Here is a 25756-nt window from a genome sequence, read left to right as displayed (position 1 = left end):
CGGACACAAAAAGGACCCTGGAGAAAGGACTCCAGTGAAGTCTTGTTCTAAAACCACATGTACAACAAAAAAAAATGAACTGAAGCAGTTGTGCACAGCCCCAGTCACCTGGAAGCTCAGCTCCAACTGGAGGCAGCCCCACAGAACACAGCTTGGAAAAGTATCTATTAAAATGGAAATGTCCCAGCTACTCTAGTTTTATTCAAACAAACAAACAAACAAAAACACAAAACATTTTAAGAACCTTTGAATCCTAATACATTTTCTCCTGAAAAATGAAAGATTTCAGTTTGACACAGTAGTGGTGTGTGGCAGAAAGAACCTGGGACCGAGGCAAGAAACTTAGATTCTAGTCCCGGGGTGGGGGTGGGGGGCTAACATCCAGATAAGCGAACCTGGCAATGCCTCTTGACCATTTACTTGTAAAGGTGTGAGTGGGGGGTCTGGAGAGTGGGGAGTGTTTTGAACTGTCTGGTGAGATCTCACAGGGCTTGGACCTCGGGTCCCCGTTCCCTGCCCTTCAAAAGCAGCAGCTCTGTTTATCCCCCACCCCCCTTGTTTTGCAATCAGCTTTACATTTGGCTTTATCTGTAAGATTTCATTTGAACAAAGAGCAGAGTTCCATGGCTTAAAAAAAATAGGTGGACAAAACCCACTGTACTAGATACCCTCTACAGTCATTTCTAGCTTCAATATTTTGATTTGATATTATATACATATATAATCTGAAACAAAAAATAAGCCTTTAATAGGAATAAATTATTTTTAACTGAAGAGCAAACCAGGGTTAAAAACTTTTCTTGGTGTAGAACACAAACCATAGTGGTTATTTCCAGGGTTGGTGGTGAGTCAACACCTTTAACTCTGGCAGGCACAGCATTCAAGTTCAACTGCAATCTAGTGAAAGGAATGAACGTAGTATTTCACTTTCCTATCTTTTATTGTGTTATTACCTAAATATAAGTGATAGTTACACAAAGAACTCAATTCAATGGACTGATTTTAAAAACCCCCACTAACTTTATTTTTATTAGCTTTAAAAACAAAACTTGTTACAATTAATCACAAAGACTCCAAAAAAAAATTACATTCTGCTTTTGTCACCTTGATAGGACAAGGAATGTTTAAATGTCCTCAAAATACATGATAGCCCAAGTTGACAAGTGACAAACTACTACAAACAATGGACTGTCACTTCAAGCACACTAAAGTAGGGAACAGAAATGTGTAAGTTACTGACCAGGTTTCTGAAGTACAGTGAACACCCACTAGAGTTTAAAGTACCAGCAAGGCAACGTGCCCCAAATAAAACACGATCACAATTACATTCAGACGAAATGATAACTTTAACTCCTGGGTTAAGATACGACGAGAGAAGCTTCTCTTTGACTTGGAGGACATGCACAATACAGCAGAAATGCAGATCAATACTCACTGGGCCCACTTCGGGCTGAGAAGCAGCTGGAAGAATTGGCACAATAACAGGATTAGCCACCTTTACCTCCCCTCAGTCCCCAATTTGAGTAAGGAGGTTGGGGCCTAAACAGAACACGGAAAAACACATATTATCTGCATAGATAGAAACCTTCCATTATGACAAGAATAAACATTCAGTCAAAGCTGTGTGTTTACAAGACGTGATTTTGTTTCAAAAGGAAATGATGAACATTTCCATCTACAGCAGACCCTGTTTAAATGGGCAGAGATACTTGGACTCAGGCCAGGGTTATTCTTCTTAATGCTGGCTGGAAACTTCTATTTTGAACATGACCATTTTTCTCTTTTCAGTCAGTGAACCTAACAGTTGTTGCAATTTTCAGCTCCTTTGTTGCTTGTATATCTGGTAATAACAACAACACTCTTCAAGTTGCTTTTCCCCCCGGATTCCTGGTTAGAGAAAACAAGGGTGGCCCGCTGGAGATGACCCGGCTGACCCACACTTCAAGGGGAGTTTAGGAAACGGCCGAGCATTTATCAAACCATCGGACAAGGTTCATAAATCCTACTCATTAAACCTATTTAACTTTCTAAAAGGTGAGCTTCTACAGCATGGACTTAGCTCCCCAGCTGGGAGGCAGCTACCTCCCCAAGGCTTTCGCTCCTTTATGTTGCACACTCACTGCAGGGGGGTTGTTTCCTTTGCTGCAGGAAGGTGCAACGCAAATGTGCGAGAGGGCACCCAGTGTGCGGGAGGACTGGCCAAGTCCGCCCGCGTGACTGCTACGCAGTGCCTGGCTCTGGAGAAAAGGGTCAGAGCCAGCAGCCAGGGAACCTGATGCACCAGAGTTTAATACATTTCCCACTGCTTAATTACATTTGGGGTTTTCCCTTTTATAATAAAACCATGGTCTGTAAAAGTCTATATAAAAATATGAAGCGCGGTCAGCCGTCAGTCTTGTACAGGACTCCCTTTTACGGGCACTGAGTGTCACTCACTGCAAACTTTCCAGATCACACTGATATCATCCTGCTTCGCTAGAGTCCCATCTCAAGTCCCACTACTTATATTTTAATCTCATCACTATTAAAATCTGGGAAGGCCCACGTAAAATGTCAGTGCAATTGCTGGCGACCAAGATCACACTATTGAAAAGCAGATTCCAATCCCAATGGTACAGTGGTAACAAAAAAAAACATGAAACATCAAGTTCATTAGTTAAAGTCACTAAGTCATCAACTTCATCATCTAGGATTTTTCATCACCTGATTTATTCATTGTTTCCCATTAGGGGAAATGCCCCTTCCCTGTTTTGCTTGTTTATGACAGGGATTCACTGCCTCTGAGCATCTCCAAGAGGCTAATGCAAGAAAAAGCAGAAAAGCACTGGTCCGGGAGCCAGGAATGCCAAATCTAGTCCCCGGGTCCAGGAGCCGGGAATGCCAAATCTAGTCCCCGGGTCCGGGAGCCGGGGATGCCAAATCTAGTCCCCGGGCTGCCTTTCTGTGGGCTTGCGAGCAAGTCCAATCACCTCCGTTTTCTCATGTGTGTGCCAGGAGGATTAGACTGTATGATTTCCAAAGTCACCTTCAGCTCTGTAATTGAGATGCTAATAAAATCTTTTCACTTTATATCATATTTTTTTGGTTACTGTAGTTGTTTTTATCATCATTGATAATACTACTTAGCCTCCATGTATACAAATATAAAAATACAAGGAAAGGAGAATTATGGAAATAGTAGCATTATCAAAATGGTTATCAGTTATAAATGAATCTGAATCTATAACAAACATTTTAATGATACAGTAGACTGGGTGTTGGAATAAGTGAGTGACTTAATGCATAAATAAATGCCATTAAAAAGCAAGAAGCTTGTGCAATAAATTAGAACTTCTATAAAAGCAAAACCAAGGTCAAGGTGAAATCAAGTTCAAAAGCTTCACCAGAATCAGTTCTGGTTTTTAGGACACAGTGAGAGCAAGAGAGACAGGTACACCAACTGGAAAAAGTGCTAGAGATGAGATTTTGAAGGAAAGGCATAAGAAAACTTTGAAACATAGAAATGAATCAGTGAAACTGCCAGTCTTTCCACTTCTGTCTGGCTTGGGGAGGTGGTTTTAAAAAGTGTTCTGTTTAAAAAAAAAAAATTCTTTTTTCATGTGTAAAAGCTTTTTTTTTTTACTGAATTTATTGGGGTGACACTGGTTAAGAAAATGATACAGGTTCCAGGTGCATAATTCCACAACACATCATCTGAATATACATATCGTGTGTCCACTACCCCAAGTCAAGTCTCCTTCCATCACCATTTATCTCCTGCATACCCTCCTCTGCCTTCCCCCGCCCCTCGACAATCCCCACACTGTTGTTTGTCCATGAAAATTTTTGAAACTTTGTGCTTTCGGTTGGATAAAACATCCTGAAAAAGGTATATGTATTATATGCATATGTATATAATACAGATAAATGAAAAGCATGGCCTGGAGACTCTGGATGGCCACCTAATAAAGAACCCCTGCCAAGTGGTTCCGAGCCTATGGTTTCTCAATGTATGGACTATCTGGTTGGTACATGGCAGCCAGGGGCCACTAATAAATGGCTGCACACGCTAAGCATCATTTCCCCCCCGGGAAGGCCTCATGATGACATCTGACAAATATTACTAACCAGCTTTTCACAGCAGTGTTTATAGAGACAAGTAGCAGGAGAACAAATGTCATCAGGTCCTAGGAATCCTCAGCGGTAAATAACAAATGCATCATCTACTGCGCACTCACCACGTCAGGCACTGCCCTAAGCACTATCTAACTCCTCAGATCTTCCCAGCATTCCTTCGAAACACTCTTATCACCATTTTATAGATGAGGGCATCAAGGTCAGAAAGACTGAGTAACTCACCCAAGGTAAAAAAGCTGGCTAAGGAAGACTCAGGCACTCTGGATCCCGAGTCCACATTCTTAACCACTAGAATGTACCTATGTTTCTCAGTGATAATTATAATTCACACCCAATAGACATAAAAGAAGCTACTCAGGGCAGTGAATCCTCTATTCACAAGGCCAACTGCAATTTGGTTTCAGCAAAATATTATATCAATACATTTTATTTTGAATGTTAGTGTTTTGTACTTTTTTTTTTACATTTAATTTGTAAATTTTTGATTTTATATTAAAAGCACAAGGTATGCCTGGCTTCGCGTTGCAGGCTCGATCCCCAGTTGGGGCACGCAGGAGGCAGCTGATCAATGACAAATCTTTTATCATTGATGTTTCTCTCTCTCCCCCTCCCTTTCCCTTCCTCTCTGAAATCCATATATATTAAAAAAAAAAAAAAAAAAAATACTGGGAAGAGTTAATCAAAAAAAAAGCACAAGGTATTTCTCCCTAATTTTAAGTTACATTTAAGTAATTTAATATAAGTAGCTGAAGTGAACTCTGAAGTGTTTGGTGAGAATCTTTATGCTTAAAAGATACACTCCAAGAAATATGGTCTCTGTGGATGGAAAGACTAACTTCCAGCCCAGCTCTAGGAAGGCTGAATTTGTGTTTGTGCATCTGCGTGTTTTGTGTGTGCTGGTTCCTCACACCACTGTCCAGTGTTGGTCTGTACATTTGAGTTCCCTTGAGTTCCTCCTAATAACCACATAGGGTGGACAGTCACTAGCTCAATGACCTTAAGCTGGAATTTTCCAATCACAAGACTCATGAAAGATAAAGGCAAGACCCATGACAAAGAGAAGGCTGGCTGGTCTGTGGGAGGAGGGAGAGGTAACAAAGGACCGAGACACGCGAATGAGCCTACGTCACACCACAGGCCCAGCCATGCTGGGGCAGGGCCGGCTCCTTTCCAACTGTTCCATCTAAATCCTTCCGTTTGACATTTGGAAATTCTATCTACTGTGCTCAGTGCTCAGAAGCTGTTTCTGGTGCCTACCAGACATTCTTATGTGTGCAACTCACAGGCATCTGATCTGATCCTCAAACAGCCCTATGAAGGGATCTCCATTTTAAAGATGAAAACACAGAACCTCTAAAAGAGCCAGCAATTTGCCTGACATTATTGGACTTGGAAGTGGTAGAATAGGGCTTGAAACTAGATCTGCTCTGAGCCAGTCCACACCACCACCCAAAACTGGCGTTACTCCCACACCCAGGTGGGAGCCCTGTAAAGGCTTGAACCAAAGGTGGGAGGTGGGAGGTGGGGGGAACAGCAGGAGTGTAAAAGAAGGTCCTAAACATGGGCTGATGGAACATGGATCCAACTGAAGGAAATGCTTAATAAAAGGTCACCATTTTTAACTATTAAATGAGCAAACATCCAAAAGTTTGATAATACAGTACCTTTGTTGACAAGGCTGAGGGGACACAGGCACATTCCCGATGGAGTGTAAATAGGCAATGTCTGTGAAAATTACAAATTAATCTATCCTTTGGCTCGGTAATTTTGCTTGATCAGAGATAACTGTGTAGAACTACAAGATCACTCAAGCAAGTTTACCTAAAAAACACTGAACTCTGATGTGCATTAAATACAGGGCTGATTAAATAAACTAAGGTACGTTCATACAGTGGAAAAATATGCCACGGGAAAAAGAAAAAGAAGCTCTGATATGAAAAGCTCTCCTCCAAAACAAGGTGTAGAATAGTGTATTTATACTAACTTTTGTGGAAAGAGGTGGGGGAATAAGAAATACATGTTTTAATTCTGCATATGCATATTTGTTATAGGTGCATTTGGAACCATTGGAAGAATATCCAAGAAAATAATTATGGTTATATAGGGCTGGGAAAGACTTTTAGATTTTTTTTTTAACCATAAAGATAGATTATCTCCTCAAGAATTAATGTTTAAAAGCCTGAAAGAAGATGGCTCTGCGCAGGCTCCCTTCTCTAGGCTCCTCCTCCACACCCGGGCTTTGCCCCGTTTGCCTCCCGCCTCCCGCAGGCATCGCTCAGGCTGCATCCTACAGACCTGTGGGGTCACAGGGGACCCTCCATTCGCATCATGCGCTTCATTGTGTTTTCTGGAAGATGTAAATACAGCTCTGAACTATTAGTTTTGTTCTCTCCAGGTAAAGACGACAGTATTTTACAGAGTCCCAGAGAGAAAAGTTTAATATATATCCAATAATTATATATGTATATTTAATTTTGGTTTAAGTTTTTCTTCAGTTTATTTAATGCCCTTATAAAAAAAAAAAAAAAAAAAAAAGGAGAACAAAAAATTTGGGTAATTTGCACCGCTTGACTTTTAAAACATTTATTTATTTATTTTTTACTTTTTATTTTTAGAGAGAGAGAGAAAGAAACATCAATTTGTTGTTCCACTTATTTATGCATTCATTGGGTGATTCTTGTATGTGCCCTGACTGGGGATCAAACCTGCAAGCCTTGGTATACAGGGACAATACTCTAACCAACTGACCTACCCAGCCAGGTTACACTGCTTGATTTTTTAAAAAGTTTTATATGTTAATGACACAATATTCTTTCTTAACTGGAAGGTAGAAAGTAAAAACCAAGCAAAATAATAAAACATGAATTTTGGTCACTTAGAAAATTACAGTGAATAAATACTACCTAAAAGGAAATTTCAAAATCCCCAACCATTGAAAATACATATGCTTCTTGGCTTACAGGGTCCATTCTGCAATGATAAGTTAGTGCAACCAACCAGTTAAGATTAAAAACTCGCCAAAAGCTGAATTTAGTGGCTGTCAGTTAAACTGCCAAATGGTGATGTGAATTTAATAAATTACACATGGAATCACAAATTTGAACTGAATTTACATTGAGGCTTAGCAGTGGTAAGATATGTACAAATAGAAGAGCTTATCACTTCAGATTATTTCAGGGCAAGGAAAACACAAAACTTTTTTTTGCAATACAGTTTAAGTCCTCAGATATAAATTCTATCATAATAAGAACATCTAAACCACAAAAACATACAGACATCACGGCCTGCACTTCTGCATTTTTCTCTTTGCAGTGGTAGCCGCACCGTATTAGTTCAGACTCACGAGTGCAACCCCTTTACACATACCAGGCGCTCCGGGCATTTGCCATACAAAGCGTGAGCAGAGAATCTGCAGAGCAGCCCGACCACAAGCAACGCATTTAGTTAGAGGCTTTTCTACAAAGAGGACTTTACATAGATCCCAAAGAATTAAAAAGATCCTTGCTTCTACTTTAGGAGGTTCAACTATCCACTCTGAAACATGAGTGAAAACAATTCGGTTTTAGGGAAAAGTGCCTACTGTAAGCCAGGGTAAAAAATTCCCCTCAAAAGACAAGCCTGACTACCAAAATGATCTCCCCCATCTTTCCCTAATTCATAGAAATGGAGTATGTGTGACGTGACTTTTCTTTCAAGCTGAAAAATATTTAAACGGACACATTTAAAATGGTCCACAGAAAATCTTACCATTACCTTTTCTAATTTAAAGTCTACAAATGACAAACAAATATGTATAGAATAGGAAAACTTAGCAGGTGGCTGAAGACGGTTTGGGATGCGATCAGCTAGCACATGGTCACAGGCGGCAGACTGCAGTAGCCACCTGAGTCGCAATCAGTCAAGCTCACTGACGACATATCCCCACCTAAAGCAGCAGCTCTTCCTCTGGGGGGGATGACACGTGAGGACAGTGGTGTGCGCATCACTTTCTGGAATTCCAAGTAAGAAAACAGTGTGCACGCAGATTTGTGCCACTTGATCCTGACAGTCAAAGTGAATTTGGCATTTCTTCCCCAAAGTTAAAGAAAAGAAAGTCCAGAGAAAAACGATTTTCTACAAATTATTCTATACTTCAGGTTTCTTTTCGTGCAAAAAATTTTTGGTATACTGAATAATAATTACCCTTTGATCAAGAGATTTAGTTAGAAGCTATCATACCAGTACAAAAATACCCACACTAGATTATTAAAATTGTTAAGACTACTTTTAAATTCATAAAAATGGTACTGCACTCGGTGACTATAGTTTTAGTTTTGGGGTACCCCATGCTACACAGAATCAGGGAAAGGAACATTCCTGGAGGGGACCGTGTTCCTAATTTGTTGTTTAAAAATGGTCAAGGGATGCTGCATGTTAGGCGCTAATCCTTTAAAGTGCTGTTCAGAGTATCAGCCTCTACTCTAGACTGCCACGTCCACAGCGCAGGCTCGGTGAACACACTGTGGCTCAGGCCCTGCTCACCTCACCTACCCCACTAGCAGCAATGCACCAACAGGAGGGGCGCCGTCTCCATGACCGGCACCCACAAGGGCCGCTGCCTCCCACCACAACCAGAGGCCTCACAGCGCACAGTCGAAGGTCTGGGGCTCACTCAGTGCTGCAGTTGGAGGTTCAGGGCGCCTTGTCTGCGTAATTTTCTGTTTGGGGTTTTTTGTTTCTTCTACCTCTTCGGTTTCACTTTCACAGACGTGAACCACCACGCTGGGTGTCGACTCAGTTCCTGCATGAAGTTCATATTTCTCTCCTGTGGAGGAAACAGCAAAAAGAAGTGTATTGTCTCTTAAAATGTCTTGTTCTACTCACATTTTAATTGCTGATTACTTGTTTTTAAATCTTTAAATCCTATGTCAGAGTACTTTATCTTGCTTTGGCATTAGAGCTTTGATACTTTAAGGCTTTATGAAGTTTTGCCGTTTCAATGCCCAGGCCGGTGTGGCTCAGTTGGTTGGGCGTCGGCCCATGCACCTAAAGGTTGCCGGTTGAATTCCTGGACTGGGTGCATGCCCAGGTTGTGGGCTTGATCCCCAGTAGGAGGCGTGCAGGAGGCAGCCAACTGATGTTGCGAGCTCTCTCTCACCCTCTTTTTTCCTCTCTAAAAATCAAATTTTAAAATTACTTTTTTTAAAAAAGAAATAAGCTGGTAAGGAACACTGAGGTCTGGGAGTTAAAACGCTAATTACTATTCTATGAACAGAAGTGAATCTCAACTTCAGGATGGTTTTGGTTTTCCCTTAGGAGACACGTGTAATGTTCTGGGCAGCATGGGCAATCTCTATTATAGGACCTCAGACAGGCAAGACCCAGCTCCAATATCTAAAACAAAACAAAGCCATTTCCCCTCACAATGACTTTTCCCCTCACAATGACTTGTCTCTCCTGTGACACACATAACACTGTCTTAGGCGGACAACTAGTCTGAACCAGCAATGAATGGCATTGATTTCTTATATGATTTTAAAGGGATGAGAGAAAGAAGTAAGAAGGAAAATAAATAAAGAGAAGAATTTGGAAGGATGATATAGTATCACCATTAATTCCTTGAAATACTTTTCACTGGAGAAGCTGATGCTCGGACGGAGCTGGAAGAAGGCAACTAATCATCACCAATGGCCCGTTATGTACCAGTAGAATGTGTAGCAGTAAAAACTGCAATAAGAGCCCGGCCGGCGTGGCTCAGTGGTTGAGCATCGACCTAGGATCCAGGAGATTGAGGTTCGATTCCCGGTCAGGGCACATGCCCAGGTTGTGGGCTCGATCCCCAGCACGGGGCGTGCAGGAGGCAGCCGATCAATGACTCTCATTGATGTTTCTCTCTCTCCCTCTCCCTTCTTCTCTCTGAAATCAATAAAAATATATTTAAAAAAACAACTGCAGTAAGATTTATTATTATGCATGTATCATTTAACCCTATAACCACGCTGAAAGGTAGCTATCCTGATCCCTATGTTATAGATGAGAAAAACAGAGGCTGAGAAGATTGGGAGCTAAATAACTTGCTCAAGATCAGGAAATTAGCGAATGCTAGTGAGCCCGGGCCTGTGTGGCTATGTCCTCTGCTCTGGTCATGTTGCCACTAGTGGGCTAGAATGCAAATTGCTGACGGTGGTCTTTCATACAAAAGTTCCTTTGGAAGAAACCGGGAAAGATGGATGTTAGTTACCTGGTCCCAACTTGGAAACAGCGCAGAGTAAGTCGTAATTTAAAAGAGGCATCGCGTCTTCACCCTGCTTCCACCCCACTGGGGGAGACGCTGGCGGGGAGATTAGGAACTGCTTCACCGGCTGGGGTGGCAGCAGGTACGACTTGTGCCGCGTCTCACTGGACACCTGCACCTGCAGGGAAGGAGATACTCAACGTTTGCGACTGGCCTACTTCTTCATTTTCATCTCTGTATTGATTATTACATCTCTTTGGAAAAAATGAAAAATTTCTCTTTAACAGTCTGCATCTCCCAGCGGCTGGGTCTGGGTCTGTGTGGTTCGCCACTGAACACTAGGTGCTCAATAAATAACAGTCGAATAAAAAAGTAAACTGCTGAATAGACGAATGAATCATGAATGGCAGTAAGCCCTAACTTCCAATTTTAGAGAAGTTTGGGGTATATCGTTTCCATCTCAATCGACTCCACCAAGAAATGTCCAGACATCTTTCATTTAGGTTTTTTGTTTGGAATGTGCAATAACCAACTTCTCTTTTTTTTTTAAATTTGAAAGCTAAGACCAAGAAAAAAAACTGTTGAAAAGAAAACAGTGCAGTTAATACATCAGCAGAGATCTAATGCCTTTATTTCACCAATTCTCCTGAGGAGAAACTGGTTGCTCGGAGCCACATCACCGAACAGAGAAAGTACAGCCATTTCTTGGGAACCTACAAGATGCTCTGCCATTTCGAAGTCTAAGCCAGCCTGTGGCACTGTCTGTGCCACCTCCCTGGTCACCTCAGGCCAGCAGCCGCTTTCAATGGGGTGACTCATACAAGTTACAGAACACAGAAACGATTTCAGAATTTTCTCAAGTCTCCCAAGGACGTTACATCGAGAGTGCCATTCCAGATGTTAGGAAGAAAGTTAATTCACTGATCTTCAGCTGTCAGGGTTTAACTCTTATGAAACCCCAGTTGAGAAAAGCTGCCAGAAAAATGAATCCCTTTAACTATTAGTCTAAGCAAAACCAAGTCAGGAGGGTAAATACGCTTAATACATAAATGTATATATCTGTAAAATAAAGGAAACTGTTTTTACATGATTTGCTGATCGGGACTGTTCATTTCCAAGCCTCCGATGGAATACAGAGAATGGAGAACTGCTAATATTTCCGACGGAGAGCGAGCTTACACAGCGTCCTTGGCCCTATGACGTACCTGCGCAAAATACAGCTTCAGCTTCTTCCCGTGGAAGTCTGTTTCATGGAGTTCTATGCGCGCTCTTGCCGCTGCTTCGGGCTTGCTGAAATTTATTCGGACCCTTCTAAAGCTTTTAAACAGCTGAAACGTAACCTGCTCGTCATAGGCGGTGAAAAGCGCTTCAAATCTCTCCTACAAATCAAGGATCGGCAGGGCAGAGGGGATGCAAGAGAAAAAAGAGAAGCCTTTAACAGAAGGAAATTTAAATCATCAGATATAAGCAATGGGACACAGCTCATTAGAATTTGCCTTTCCCTCCCGCCAAAAAGCATACTTTTTTTGCAGGTATACAAGAACAGGTACCCTGCTAAATTCTGCAATTTGCACTTATTTTAATAAGAAATTAACTTGATTAAATATTTTATAGATTCAAATTATAAAATAAATGTAAAATAAATGTAAGGTATAAAAAATGAGCCCAGCCGTGTGTGGCTCAGTGGCTGAGCATCAACCTAGGATCCAGGCGATCGGGGTTCGATTCCCAGTCAGGACACATGCCTGGGTTACAGGTTTGATCCCCAGTTGGGGGCGTGCAGGAGGCAGCTGATCAATGACTCATCATTGATGATTCTATCTCTCCCTCTCCCTCTCTCTCTCTGAAATCAATAAAGACATTTTTAAAAAATGACACAAACATGTCCAATTATACAACAGGAACATTCCCTACTGCTTCGAAGTCCCCAGCGTGCCAGCTCTTTATTCCTCCATCTCACTCCTTTCCTCCAAGCAAGCCTTTCTGGAACTCTGTGCTTACCATTCCCTTGCTTTTCTTCATGGCTTTACTTTTATTTGAAAGCCTAAAGGTACAGTCACGTTGTACATGTTTTTCAATAACTTGCGCTTCTTTAGGTTTTGTTTCTAAGTTCTCCCTTGTTGCTGTGTGCAGCTGTAAGTCACACTTTTTCGCCGCCTCGTGGTATCCCACTACAGCGCCGTACCATGATTTACCTGACGCTGCTGCAATTAAGCAACCAGCTGCACGTCAGACCTTGTACTAAGGCTGGATTTCCAATGTACTACGAGGGGAGGGGAGAGGAGCTGTAAGATCATTCCTATTCTTATTAACCATATTATTTCAACATATTAAAGTTATATGGACAAATAACGTTATAGAGATAGTAAGGATTTTAAAATAGCATGCGAGTTCTTCAAAGAAATATAAACATGTAAATCTATTAAATACTAATAATTACTAATACTTCCAGGCACTTTCCATAGTTTCCTCAGCATCTATTTCAAAGCTGGCTGGCTTTATCACTGCTTTTAAAAAATGAGAATTGAGATTTTGTGAAGTTCCATCTAATTCCTGGTAGATGCTTACTTTCAACATACGCTGAATACTAAGTAAATATTAAAATTCTCACAGGAGCTGGTTAAGAAACACGAGCCCTGAACACAATGAAAGTGGAAACTAAGGAAGAACTAATTAAGCATGGTTTATGAAATATTAGTGTTTTATAACTCTGTACGTAAAACAATTTTCCTTTGCCAGGCTAAAAGGACCACGTATTCATTCCTAATTCCCCACAACAATGAATTTTTCATAGTAACAGCAGCACAAGCTATCTTGCAAACTAAACAGCTACCTGACATTCACACCCTTCTTCCTTTTTCCTTCCAAAAACATTTTTTTTTTTTTTTTTTTACCATTCCAGAAATACACTGTCACTGAATGTAAGATACAGATGATAGCAGTGGGTTTGTGGGTCTCTCGTCTAAATTCCAATACCTGCGAGCATTATTTAAAAGCGAAGTTGTGCAAGAGTTACGCTTTTTACATTTTGTTAGTTCTTTCCTCTCCTTCACATCCCATTTTCCCTTGGTGTAGCATAAATATGGTTCATGAAATGTGAGGTGCTGTAGAAAACATGAGAAATTAATGTGGAGGCAAAACCATCACGGTTTCCTATCTCAGGAAAAAGATAAAGGCCCTTAGCTGGTAGCTCTGCCCTCCCATCAATCTACAGACATCAACTGCAGATTCCTGAGGCTGTCCCTGGCCACCTGGCAACAGCACAGGAAAGGACACAATACAGAAACACGGGCTGAAGACCACTCTTGACAAATAACTCACGGCCAACATAATTCAATTCAGAAGCCAAATTATTATCGTTCTTCTTGAGTTATTTTAGAAACGATTCACATTTGTAAGTTTCTGAATTCTCTAGTGATAAAAAAAATTAATACCATCCTGTAAAAGGGTGATGGTTGCCCATTTACTTCTGATAAGCTAAGGGAGATCCCATAAAATCTAAACCGTCACTGAGCACTCTGCTTTCTCAGCGTACTTAGTATAATTCAGCCTAAAAACCAATCCCTGAGGCTTTTCCACAAAATATAAACCAGAAGCTGCCTCCATATGCTGAAGTCACCTGTGTAATAAATCAGCAGCAAACATGATTACAAATAACTTGCACCTAAAGTATGCAAGGACAACATATAACCCACAACTTTCTTGTGGGGATTCAAGAAGAGCACTTCATAGCCGGACAAGAGGCATATTAACATCACTGAAGGAGAAAGCGGAAAAGGTCCCACAGGAAGGTAGGTTTCCGGGAGTACCAGGGGAGGACGGCAGCTAAGGGACCTTTCGGGAACTACTCTGTTCCCCGGCCCAGAGCAGAGAAGGTGAGGCTCATTGATTTCACTGAGGAACAAACTATGAAAACAATTTTGCTGCACTTTTTTGCCTTAGACTAAAAACCCCAAGGTGCCCACTGACTCCGGCCCATTAAGGGACACAATTTCACTGTGGAGATGGAGCATACGATTCTTCAGTGCCCTGAGCAGTGAAATAAATTATCTTTGGCATCCTAAGGCAAGAGGTTTTTCATTTCTACGTCTCTCTGTGGATCTGAGATAGAAAATTCCATCACTCCAGCATCCAGAGGCTGCAGGTTCCTCGGTGTCAGAGGCAGTCTCCATTTCTGCCTGGGCACAGGCGATACTGATGGTCCTCCTAGGTATCATTGGGGACTAAATAGCCAAAGGCAGATGTCTTGGTCAGAAAAGAGCACATACTCCTAGGCATGGTGAATTACAAAACATGACTTTAATCATCTGAGCACTTGTAATAGTTCTGGGACTAAATCCAGAAGTGCTAGAGGGGAGCAGAACACACACAAAATTTTAAATCCTACTATAACCTTTGGCCTATTGCATTTATATTGCCTTCAATACCTTTCCAGATCATAAAGAAGCATGAAACTGAATTAAAATTTAAAAAATATTAAATACTACCTATTCGATATTGATTTTTTCCCGTTTTAATGGCTACCATTAAATACATACTCTGTCTCATGGAACATGAATTCTTGAAGGGCTATGATTTTCCCGTCAGACCTGAACTATTCCCTATACCATCTACAAGCAGGTGGTCAAACCAATGATAAATCATTTCTGATGGTAACAGACTACAGATTGGTATTAGGGTGGGAAAAAAATATTCCTAACCGGAGCACTGATTACATGAGCAGATACTGTCAAAATGCACCAGATTGCATACGTAAGAGACGTACATTTTACTGGTGAGTTTTGCCAAATTATTAAAAAAAAAAAAAGTAAGGGAAAACAAGAGAAGGGGTGGGATGAGGTGGCTATGCTGGCTGCAAAGGCAGGGGGAGCACCGGGGCCTCACAACTGCTGAGTGCAGCCTGTGGAGGCCAGAGCCCCACACTTGGCAACCACAGATCCGGCTGGGAGCACAGTAAGGTGACTTCGGTCAGCTACTATTTTCCATCTTCAATTAGGACAACACGTTGCAAGTAGCAACTGCTTGTAGGATAATAACTGCTAGTAGTAATTCTGGTTATACAAACGTCTCCCTTTTTTCCTGTGGCTAAACTGGGAAAGGTCTATGACTGCTTGGACAGAAGATGTGTGCACAATGCAGAAGTCATTTTCAAGCAGTTTGGTGGCCAACTGCTAGCCTCAAAACCCAGCCTGCCACATAAGGAGGGCAATGAGATCTGCAATCACAGCTACCATCCAATTACATTAAGCTGATTAGGCAGCAGCCAGAATGTCTACCAGAAGAGTCCCTACAGAGTGTCGTGGGCTCTCTCTTTCTCTCTCCCTCTTTCCCTCCCCCTTCAAGATACAAAAGTATACTGCACTCAATCAATGATACTTCAACCCTGCAGCCCACCTGCAGCCCCAGCCTGTGGGTAAACAAGAGCAGTTTTCATTTGGCTTTTCTGGGACTAATGATAAGAGAGGCACAATCTTCAAACTGTAACTGTGAGGACTTCTAACAGGATCCCAGCTCTAGACAGTCCCCTAGCAGAAGCAATGGCTTTTTTTCCTTTTTAGCCTAAAGGTTATTTTGGTTGTTTATTGAAAAGAGCAGAGAAGACAGAGGAACAGATTACAAAGTCCCTGGAGGAAAGTACAGATGAAACAGAGCTGGGGAGAGAGCAGACAAATGGTGAAAAGCAGAGAATTCTGCCTCCTGCTCAACGAGTACTCCTGCTATCCTGCTGAGCTGGTTGATGGGTATCTTGAAGAGGCAGTCAGATTACGGGTGGGCAATTATCCAATCCAAAGACTCAAGATGGCCCACCAAACTCATCTAGGCACTTGGACTCAAACATAGTTTTGATTTAAGATACCAGAGGTGAGAAAAACCACACAAGTGAGTTCTTCCTCTGAAAACCATGTACATTTCCTCAGGAAAAGGAGATAGTTTCAGCTACCCAGATTGCCCTTCTCAGTCCTCAGGCTTCCATTGTCAAGGTCAGTACCATATATCCATGCCAGCTGCCAGGCAGACCCATGACTCCGCTCTCCAGGACGTCCACTGCAGTCTTCACTTCCTTTCCTGTTCTCCTTGCCCATGAAGTAGGAAAGATTAGGGAGGTCCAGGTTCAGCCTGAACTTCATGTCTAGCCTCAGAAGGTGTGCGCCAGCCTGCAGATGCTCTGATGGCCCAGAGACAATGTCGTGGTCTTCCCTGTGACTTTGGGGACAGAGCACTCGAACTGATGAACATACCAAACCCTCCTCCACATCCGAGAGGGGGACATGAGAGGACACTATCCATTCCTGAGAACCAGAAGCTCTCTGCTCTTTGGCCATTAGCATGGACAAAATACTCCTCTCTGCATGCAGTAACAGAACATTCACTTCATTCTGAAACCACAAGAGAAGGACCTCAGGAGCAATCCACAACCCGGACAGATAACTTCAGGAAGGTCTTACTGCTTCTGTCAGCCACCAATCTTCTCCAGTAACAGAACTCCGGAGCTAGGCTGTCTGAGTTTGACTCCTGGCTCTATTATACAGCTGTGTGACCTTGGGCAAGCTTTGCTCACAGTTTCTTTACCTGCTGATGAGGATAATTAAAGTACCCCGTTCACTGGGTTACTGTTGAGGATAGAAAGAGTGAATACTTAAAGCTCTTAGAACAGTAAGTTGGGAGCACTAATACTATTATGAACAGAAATAGGGTAGAGTTTTTGCAAGAGTCCACTTGCCATTCTGTGGTCACAAAAAAATAGCCGCTCTTCCGTATGATGCCGATTCCCCAGGCAGGAGGTGAATGCACAGAGATGACACAGTATGAACTAGGCAGCAGGTATTATGGGGATTGCCAACAGAAAATTAGAATCTGCCCTTCCTGCTTGTCCTTTACTAATTCAGAGGCATCGCACTGCTGGAGCAGTCACCTAGGAGACGTGCCCTTGCAGGAGACCTGCATGGGGTGGATGATACAGTGCACCACTGATTAATGAGATCAGTGTCTATCTTCCCAGGACTCTTCAGAGCTTGACCTACGAACCCTGGCCCTTTGAAGCACAGGAAACTACTCTGTTATGTCACTGAGGACTCTGAAACTCTGCTATGAACTTAGGGCTTGAATTGAGGGAGAAGATAGAAGGGATTTTTTTTTGGTAATTATATTCAAATTTTACATATTGAAAAAATGTATTTTCACTTCAGTGGCTTTTAAACTTCCTGATTAATTTTATCTTTTTGGTTTTTTTTGCTATTTAGTATTATTATTTTTAAAATATGCTTTTTCTTGATATTAGAGAGAGAGGGAGAGAGAAACACCGATGTGAGAAACACTGACCAGTTGCGTAGGCACCCCGACTAGGGATGGAACCTGAAACCTGGGCATGTGCCCTGACCGGGAATTGAACCGGTGACCTTTTGGTGCGCGGGACAACACTCAACCACCTGAGCCACACCAGTTAGGGTGATGCTTACATTTTTAAAGAAACTGCCATACTGTGTTTCCACAGCAGCTGCACCATTTTGCATCCCCACCAGCAAGGCACAAGTGTTGCAGTTCCTCCACATCCTTCTCAGCACTTGTTTCCATCCTAGCCATCCCAGTGGGTGTGGAGTGGTATCCCATGGTGATTCTGATTTGTATTTCCCTAATTATTTGTGATGCTGAGCATACTTTCATGTACTTATTGGTGACTTATGTATCTTCTTTGGAGAAAAGTCTATTCAAGTCCTTTGCCCGTTCTTCAGTTGGGTTGTTTAGTTGTTGTCGTTGTTGAGTTTTAGAAGTTCTTTCATATACTCTGGATATTAATCCCTTATCAGATCTGATTTGAAAATATTTTCTCCCATTATGTAGGCTGCTTTTTCACTCTGTTGATAGTGACCTTTGATGCACACATGTGTGTTTATCCTCACCTGAGGATATTTTTCCATTGCTTTTCAGAGAGAGTGGAAGGAAGAAAGAGAGACAGAGACAGAGAGACATCGATGTGAGAGAGACACATCGACTGGTTGCCTCCCTTACACGCCATCAGGGCTGGGGACTGAGCCTGCAACCTAAGTATGTATTTGCGGGGAAGGATTGGTTTTCAAATATTTTCTCTCTGTTGCAGGTTGACACTTGTATAAATAAAATTTAATAAAAATGCTGCAGCAATGTGTAAAGGTTGATGCATACTTTCTGTACTTGTCATGGACCAATAACAAACTTTGCAAACGGGAGCCATCTGCTCTGTTCCCCCGAATCCACATACATTCAACACACGACCAATGCAGGGAAAGGTAGGACACACGCCTACCTTCTGTTCTTGCACCTCAAACACTGCTTCATGGACACTGCAGGCAAAAAGTGAGGTAGGCAGATCACTTAAGTCCATCATCTCTTCCAAATCATCTTCATTTTCACCAAAAATCATCTCTTCTTCCTCTTCTTGGTCACTGGTACAGAGATCAGACTGGCTATCATTCCAAGATTTCATAGTGTCCCTCAGCATGATCCCCTAAAAGCAGGTCGTCTCCGTTTTTAAAGTTCTAAGATGTCTACCAGGCACCTACTGTTAAAAAACACACAAAACAACAGAGATAAGGCGTTGAGGGCCAAACAATGTTCCAATCAATTCTCAAGACAGCAGTTCATCAAAGGAAACAATTTTATTCAGGAAAGATAAATCAGCATTTAAATCAACTCATTACAGTCTTCAAAAATGAGTTCTTTACATACTAATTTGATCTGCTTAGCACATTTTGTGCAATATAGTTCATTGGCAATGATATAATACCAAAAAAAAGGCAAAAAGTTTTCTAGTGAAATTGAGGGGAAAAAAGGTAATACAAAATGAGATAACATCAATATGTACACTAGCTTACCAGGCGTAGGAAAGAACATGTGACTCAGAGCTGCCTTCACATATTTGTTGTGGGTTTTAGGTCTACAACACTGAAACTGCACAGCAGACTAAAACCCACGGATTCACTCACCATCTGCACCCCGCAATGTGGCCTGCAAGGAGCTGGCGTTACCTTTCTCAACCAATTCGGGTTTTTTTCGGATATACTCTCAAAGAATTAAGTTACACAGAACCAAAAGTTCTATATAAAGTCAGTCTCTGTTAATATTAGAAATATTTACAGTTGCAACATCTGTCACAGACAACAATGAAAACGATGTCCTTTTCTGTACGTCTAAAAATCAATATTTTTAACCCCAAAGCATGGAGCTGACAGTGTTCCTCTGTTAAACAGTAGAAGAAGTCCGTCTTATTTGGACTATTTCTGTGCATGTCCATCTCCTCCAATGAACTGCACCCCCTGCCCACCAAGCAGTGCCTTGAATATAACAACGCACTTGAAGATGCTGAAACAGAATTCAAGCAATATCAGGCACAGAAAGACTGCGGATCACGATTATTACGACCTCAGTATTACTGAGATTATCTTCCCTTCTACTTGAAAGAACACAAAGCTGTAAATGTATTGCTTATATACAATGTTACGGATTGTTCATTACAGGTTAAAAACAGTGGGGGTTTTTATTGTTATTATTCTACTACATCTGGTGGGAAAGTCCAATTCTAAAGAGTAAAATCTTTACCACTTTTATAAACATTTTCTGAACGTCTACTGCATGCAGGGGTTACTAGGGATATCAGGTAAACAAGACATGGTTCCCATCCTCAAGGAGCCACAAAGTAAGACTTTCTTCTCAACAACGCTCGTAAAGGATCTGCTCCATTAACTGCTTCCCTGTACTTTCAATCTCTCCATCTCCATCTGTCCCTTTTCCTCAGCGAATGGACTATTCAAGGTTCCCTGTCCCCACCCAACCTGTTAGAGAGAACCTTCCTCTCAGGTTCTGCCTTCCCCTCAACCTACCCCTCTCTGCCTCTCCCTCTCCTTTCCCACCAACTCCCCAGAGAGAGCAAATAAACGATGCCTTTGCGCTCACTCCCTCACCTCCAGCCACTCCTGACCTGTGTGGCTGGACCTGTCACGACCTTGTGCACAGCAATGGTTTCCCGATTTCAGGCCTCCGCCTGCCTCTGCAGCCCGAGGGCTTGCAGCCGTCCTCCCTGCCTCTCCTTCCTCCCGGAGGGTCTGCCTGGCTGTCTCTGGCTCCTTCTTCTGCTCACCCTCCACAGCTGGTCCCTTTGAGGTTTCCTCCCCAGGCCCTTCCTCTCCTTCCTCTTCCTGGGTGGCCTGATCCACACCCACCCAAGCAGTTAACTACTTCACCACCAGTGCTTCTCAACTGTGTCTTGCCTTCCTCTGGAGCACACACAGCATGTGTATCAATATTGTCTCGTTTCATACAATGATTTTTTAAAAAAATATACATTTCAGAGAGAGGGAGGGAAGGGGAGACAGACAGAAACATCAATGATGAGAGTGTCATTGATGGGCTGCCTCCTGCACGCCCCCTGCATGCCCCCGACTGGGGCGCAAGCTTGCAACCCCGGCATGTGCCCTGACCGGGAATCGAACCGCGATCTCCTGGATCGTAGGTTGATGCTCAACCGCTAAGCCAAGCCTGGCCGGGCCATACAATGATTCTTAAACCAGAAGGGTGTCACCAAAGTTGAGGGGGAAGGGCAGAATCTTGGGCAATGAAGGGGTAGTGGGTAGTTTGGGAGAAGTACATGACCCCAAGAGACAGATCTGCCCCGCCTAGGTCTTTCCTACCTAAACACACTGAAGACGGCTGCTCTGTATGGTTTATACATCCAGACTCAACCTCCCTCTCCTGATTTCTAGACTTCTATTTTTAGCTTCCCACTGAATATATCTACTTGGGTAGCCCACCGGTACTACAATTGTTTCAAACTTATTCATTAGATTATTGTGCTGGAAATCTCCATTCTGGAAAGGAACCCCATGAGGGGAAAATGGTATCTCATTGTGGCTTTCACTGTCATTTTCCCTTCAAGACTAGGTTGTCAGGTGGCGTTCCAGCTCTCCCAGCACTGTTTATTTCTCTGCTATATGCTTCTCTTATGACTATTTGTTTATGACTCACTCCTAGCTACCAGACCATGAGTCCCTTTGAGTCCCCAGTCCCTGGCACAGTTCCTAGCTCACAGTATATGCTGAATAAGGATTGCTGAATGAAAGCAGATAGCCCTGTGTTTACACCACTAATAGGGCAGCACAGACAGGAAAATTTAATTCTGCGTGAGATTAGAGACAGCTTCCCAAAGGGGTTGTGGTGAGACGTGAAAGATGAACAGAATTTCAGCAGGAAAAGAATGGGAGTGCGTGCATGCCATGCCATGCCATGCCATGCCAAGCACATGGGCTGAGGCAGGAAACAGAAAGATCAGCAGGCACCGAGATCACGTGACCTAGCGTGGCCAGAGTGTACATGGTTGGTGGGGGTGGCACCAGACAAAGTTAGAAAGGCAGGCATGGGCCAGGTACCTTGAAAACAAGGTTACAGAGTTCTGACATAAAAGCCAGTCCGTATCAGCATGTGGACCATCTTTAATATCATAGCTCTTAGAGGCACTAATGTTTTGAATCTCCCCCGACCTCCAACCCATTAAAAAGAGGTGAGGAAAACACTTTGCCTGTTTTTTTGGAGGCTGGAGAGTCGGGGAGTTCTGAATGGCTAGATTTTGAAATCTGAGAAAGTTATTTTTGGTGATTTTGTTTCAAATTCCTTCCTAGTCTAACCCCTAAAAAAAAAAAAAAAAAAATTAGAGAAAAAAATCAAAAAAATCAGGGCACAGGAAACAATCCTTCACCTGATTTAAAAGAAAAAAAATTCTTAGAATGTTACACCTTCACTTCCTGTGTTCTACCTTTGTTCTTGGGTAACTTTTTGGAGGGAACATAATTTCAAACGGAAGAGTTTTAACAATAGTGTAAGGACGTCCTGTATACTCTTTACCCAGACTTACCAATTACTTACATTTTGGTCTGCTTCTGAAATCCTCCTCTATTTTTATAATATACTTTTCCCCTTGAAGCACTGAGCATGAGAAGGGTATTTAACATTGATATAATACTATTATCTAAATCAGCCTATATTCAAATTTTGTCAGTTGTCCCAATAATGTCTTTTACAGCTATTTTCTCTTCAATATTTTTAGATTATTGTTAAATTATTTGCCTTTTGTCCCAAGACAGTTCAATAATATTTATAGTCATTACATTTTCTTCACTTATACATTACTGCATATTTGATACAGTTTAAAAGGATGGATTGATGAAATACCACAGTAACTACAAACAAGTTTGACAGTCTTTACGTATATCCCATCAGACCTGTATCAGGCTCCATAATCAGACCTTTTTCTAGATTTAAACTCTGGCTCCCCCAGTACTCTGCTGGGTAAATTCTTTTGCTTCCCTATTGTTTTCCCCAACTATAAAATGTGGATAATAATAATCACTGGATATTAGAAGAATGAAAGGAAAGAATATATGCTAAGCTCTTAGAATAAGGCTTTGCATATAATTAGTGCTCAATAATAACTTCTATATAGGCACAATCTATGTCAGTGCATTGTTGGGCTGAAAGGACTCCAATAATATTGGAACCATTGGTGGAACTAACATAAAAACAATACAACGAGAAAAATACATACCCAAAGGATATAATCCCAAGCAACAAAATGGCTACAAAGTTAAAACACTTTGTATCATTTTAAGAAAACCATTCAAGCACAGACCTGTCAATAAAACCAGCTCTGGAGTAACCACTGGCAGTAGTAATACAGCTCCAGTATGAAAATGTTTAAAGATTTAAAATCAGAGAACTGGCTGAGAAAGGCCTCACAAATTTTTTTGTTGTAATTCAGTACACACAGCATAGAGACATTATCATTCAGATGATGGTTCCCTTGTTAAAGGCAAGCCATGAGATTTTTTTAGATAAAGCTTCAACATTGTCAACCATTTCATAATTTTTTGACATTATAAATGCAGTTTGATTTTAATAGAGAGATACGATCAAAGTCAGCCAGTGGACATGACAATCCTAGCACATGTGTAAAAAAACAATCATCTTATAAGGAAACTCAGCTGGCACTTTAAAAGCAGCTTGGTTTTATTAAGGCAAAAAAAAAAAAATTACAAAAGTATACTGTTTCTATGCTGTTATTGCTAACTCTGCCCTAGCTCCAACTATGACACGACTAAGCTGTCCCTCAGTTTACCACCCGAGGAGAATACTGACTAATTCAACAGGAAGAGCTGCACCAATATCCTCCAGCTTCTGCAAAGTTTAGCATCATCTCCAGTGCACTGTAGCTGAGGCTGGCTTCCAGCAAATTGTTTCTTCATGGAAACATCAAATGAGTGGAAAACTCCAAGTAGCATGACCATCTGCTCTGCTACAACAAGCCTTGTGACAAAAGTAATCCATCAAGCCAAAATGTCAAGCACATGGATCTGACTTCGCATTTTAAATTCTGACAGAAAATGTAAATTCCTCCTCCAGGATTAAAAAAAAATAATAATTTTTGAAAATAATATATGCTTCTCAACTTGTGAACATTTAAACTACCTCAGGCTAGATGCACTTATTATTCTTTGATGTGTTCAAGATGTTACTGAACAATACTGGGAGCAAATAAGTACCCCATTTCCAGCTCTGCAGTGCCCTCCTGAAGAACCTTGGAAAAGCCACTTGGCCTGCTGTTTGTGCTCTCATATATAACATAAGGAAAATATTCACGGACACTGTTGAACTACTAAATTCCTTTTTAAAACTTCTAAATTATAAATTTAGACTAAATTTCTTAAAAAAAAAATATCCTCAGGATTGTCAATGTGGGGGTTCTGAATAGCTATCATATAGACCTCTACCTTCTATATCCTCCTCATTCACCATTTATAGGGAGAATCTTACTATATTTTTATAGGTGTAGTAAAAATAAAATTGGTAGTGTAACTGTAAAGTAAAACAGGTGAAAATTCGATTTTTTTAATATTTCAATGACCTATGCCCTCTTTTCACAGATAATCCAGAATTGGTCCTGCTATAATCATTGAGGTTGAGTGCCCCTACCAGGAATGGTGGTATTTGTTAGCGCATGAGAGGGGACAGAAACAACACAAATCAACTGCCAGAACATATTAAAATAATAGACTTTAAAGAATAATTGAAGTAGAGAAATAAAAGACTGATGCTATTTGTTCTGCTGTATGTAACTCATTTTCCCTCACTATAACTTCTACATTCTAAGAGAAAAATGGAGATCCACTGTCTGAACTTCACCTTCTGTGGGTTTTTCTGGGTATAAATAACAAATGATATTGAACTTCAGGGCTTCCATTATTTCACAGGCTTCAGCTTAATGGATTTCCAAATCGCACTATTTTTCATGGTGTTTGCTTTAAGTCTTTCAACCAACAAATCCTCTAGCACCATGCAAAATTTGTTCTCATGTGTAACCCTTAACATCCACACGTTTAAAAGCTTTACAAACATTACAATTCAATAGTGGGGAAAAATCTTGTTTTCCCTAAAAGCATTGAAATCTTTTTCCAAGCTAAGAAAGAAAAGGTCTGCCACCCCAGTAAAATATGAAACTGATGGCATGGCTGAAAAGTGGGCTGTTAGTTTTCAGGCCTTTCATTGTCTTCCTGCATCAGAAGTGCATGTCTAGCATATCGTTATAAAATCCCCACCAAAAGGGACAAACTTGCCTGGTGCACGAACATCTATATCCTCAGTCTCAAAATTGTGCTTTTAAAATTTACTCTGTAGAACCAGGCCTGATGAAGTGATCTTTAAAATAAATTATTTAAAATCATATGTAATCACAGCTACAAATAATCCCTGAAGGAGATGATCAGATTTTGCACTGAAGCTGGAACGAAGCTACCTGGAAACAGAGCACAGTTGCTCTACTGGTCCAGGCAGCAGATGCAAGCAGACAGACAAGTTTCAAGAAGTTGGCGAGTAAGAAATACGATGGTTATCCGTGCGCACGAGAGAAACAGGGGCTTCCAACTTCTGGCCTCCTGTTTCACCGACGGCACCTTTCCTGCCTTCGGGAGCAGGAAGGGCCTGTCAGCTCTGCAAAAAGTCAAACAGTCGTCTGGGAGACAATTGTTGGTGGGGAGGACAGATTCCTTGGTTTTGTTTTGCAAGACACCCCCGGAGGGCTGCCAGGAGACGCTGGACCCTGGAGGCAGGGACGCCGCCGTAGCTCTAGGGTTTGGGGCGCGACAGTGCCCACCCCTCCCGGGCACTCGGGGGCCATTTCTTCCCTCTGTCTCTTTCAGGTTCTCGTTTTGTTTTGGTTTAATTTCCCGCACCCCGTGCTCAGCTCCCGCCCCAGTGCTGGTTGCATACCTGCCTAGGCGGTGGCTGGGGCCCGCCACACCCTGCAAAGGGGAGGCTCACCTGCGCGCTCGGCCGCTGCAGGAAGACAGGCAGGCAGGCGAGAGGCCGGGGCGGCCCGACGGGGCTGCGTGGGAGCCGGACCTGCAGAGC

General features: G+C 42.0%; 1 protein-coding gene across 3 annotated transcripts; it reads right to left on the bottom strand.

The window, feature by feature from the left end:
* Window positions 1–997: 997 nt before the first annotated feature.
* RCAN3 (regulator of calcineurin 3) lies at window positions 998–25756 on the bottom strand. Of its 3 annotated transcripts, none has more exons than XM_087820213.1 (5): window positions 25667–25756; window positions 18612–18866; window positions 11536–11709; window positions 10337–10508; window positions 998–8920 (listed from the first exon to the last, which is right to left on the bottom strand). In XM_087820213.1, exons 2-5 carry the CDS (start codon window positions 18804–18806, stop codon window positions 8736–8738), a joined length of 726 nt encoding a protein of 241 aa, XP_087676339.1. In that variant the 5' UTR covers window positions 18807–18866; window positions 25667–25756; the 3' UTR covers window positions 998–8735. The 3 variants fall into 3 exon arrangements, with proteins under 3 accessions (XP_087676339.1, XP_087676340.1, XP_016071729.1); XM_087820214.1 differs by having other exon boundaries at window positions 18612–18863; window positions 25667–25750; XM_016216243.2 differs by having other exon boundaries at window positions 25616–25689.

The sequence above is a fragment of the Miniopterus natalensis genome, chromosome 9, assembly GCF_054644295.1.
Source record: "Miniopterus natalensis isolate mMinNat1 chromosome 9, mMinNat1.hap1, whole genome shotgun sequence".
Lineage (NCBI taxonomy): Eukaryota > Metazoa > Chordata > Mammalia > Chiroptera > Miniopteridae > Miniopterus > Miniopterus natalensis.
Note: the sequence above shows the minus strand (reverse complement) of the source record. Positions and strands in the feature narration are given on the sequence as shown.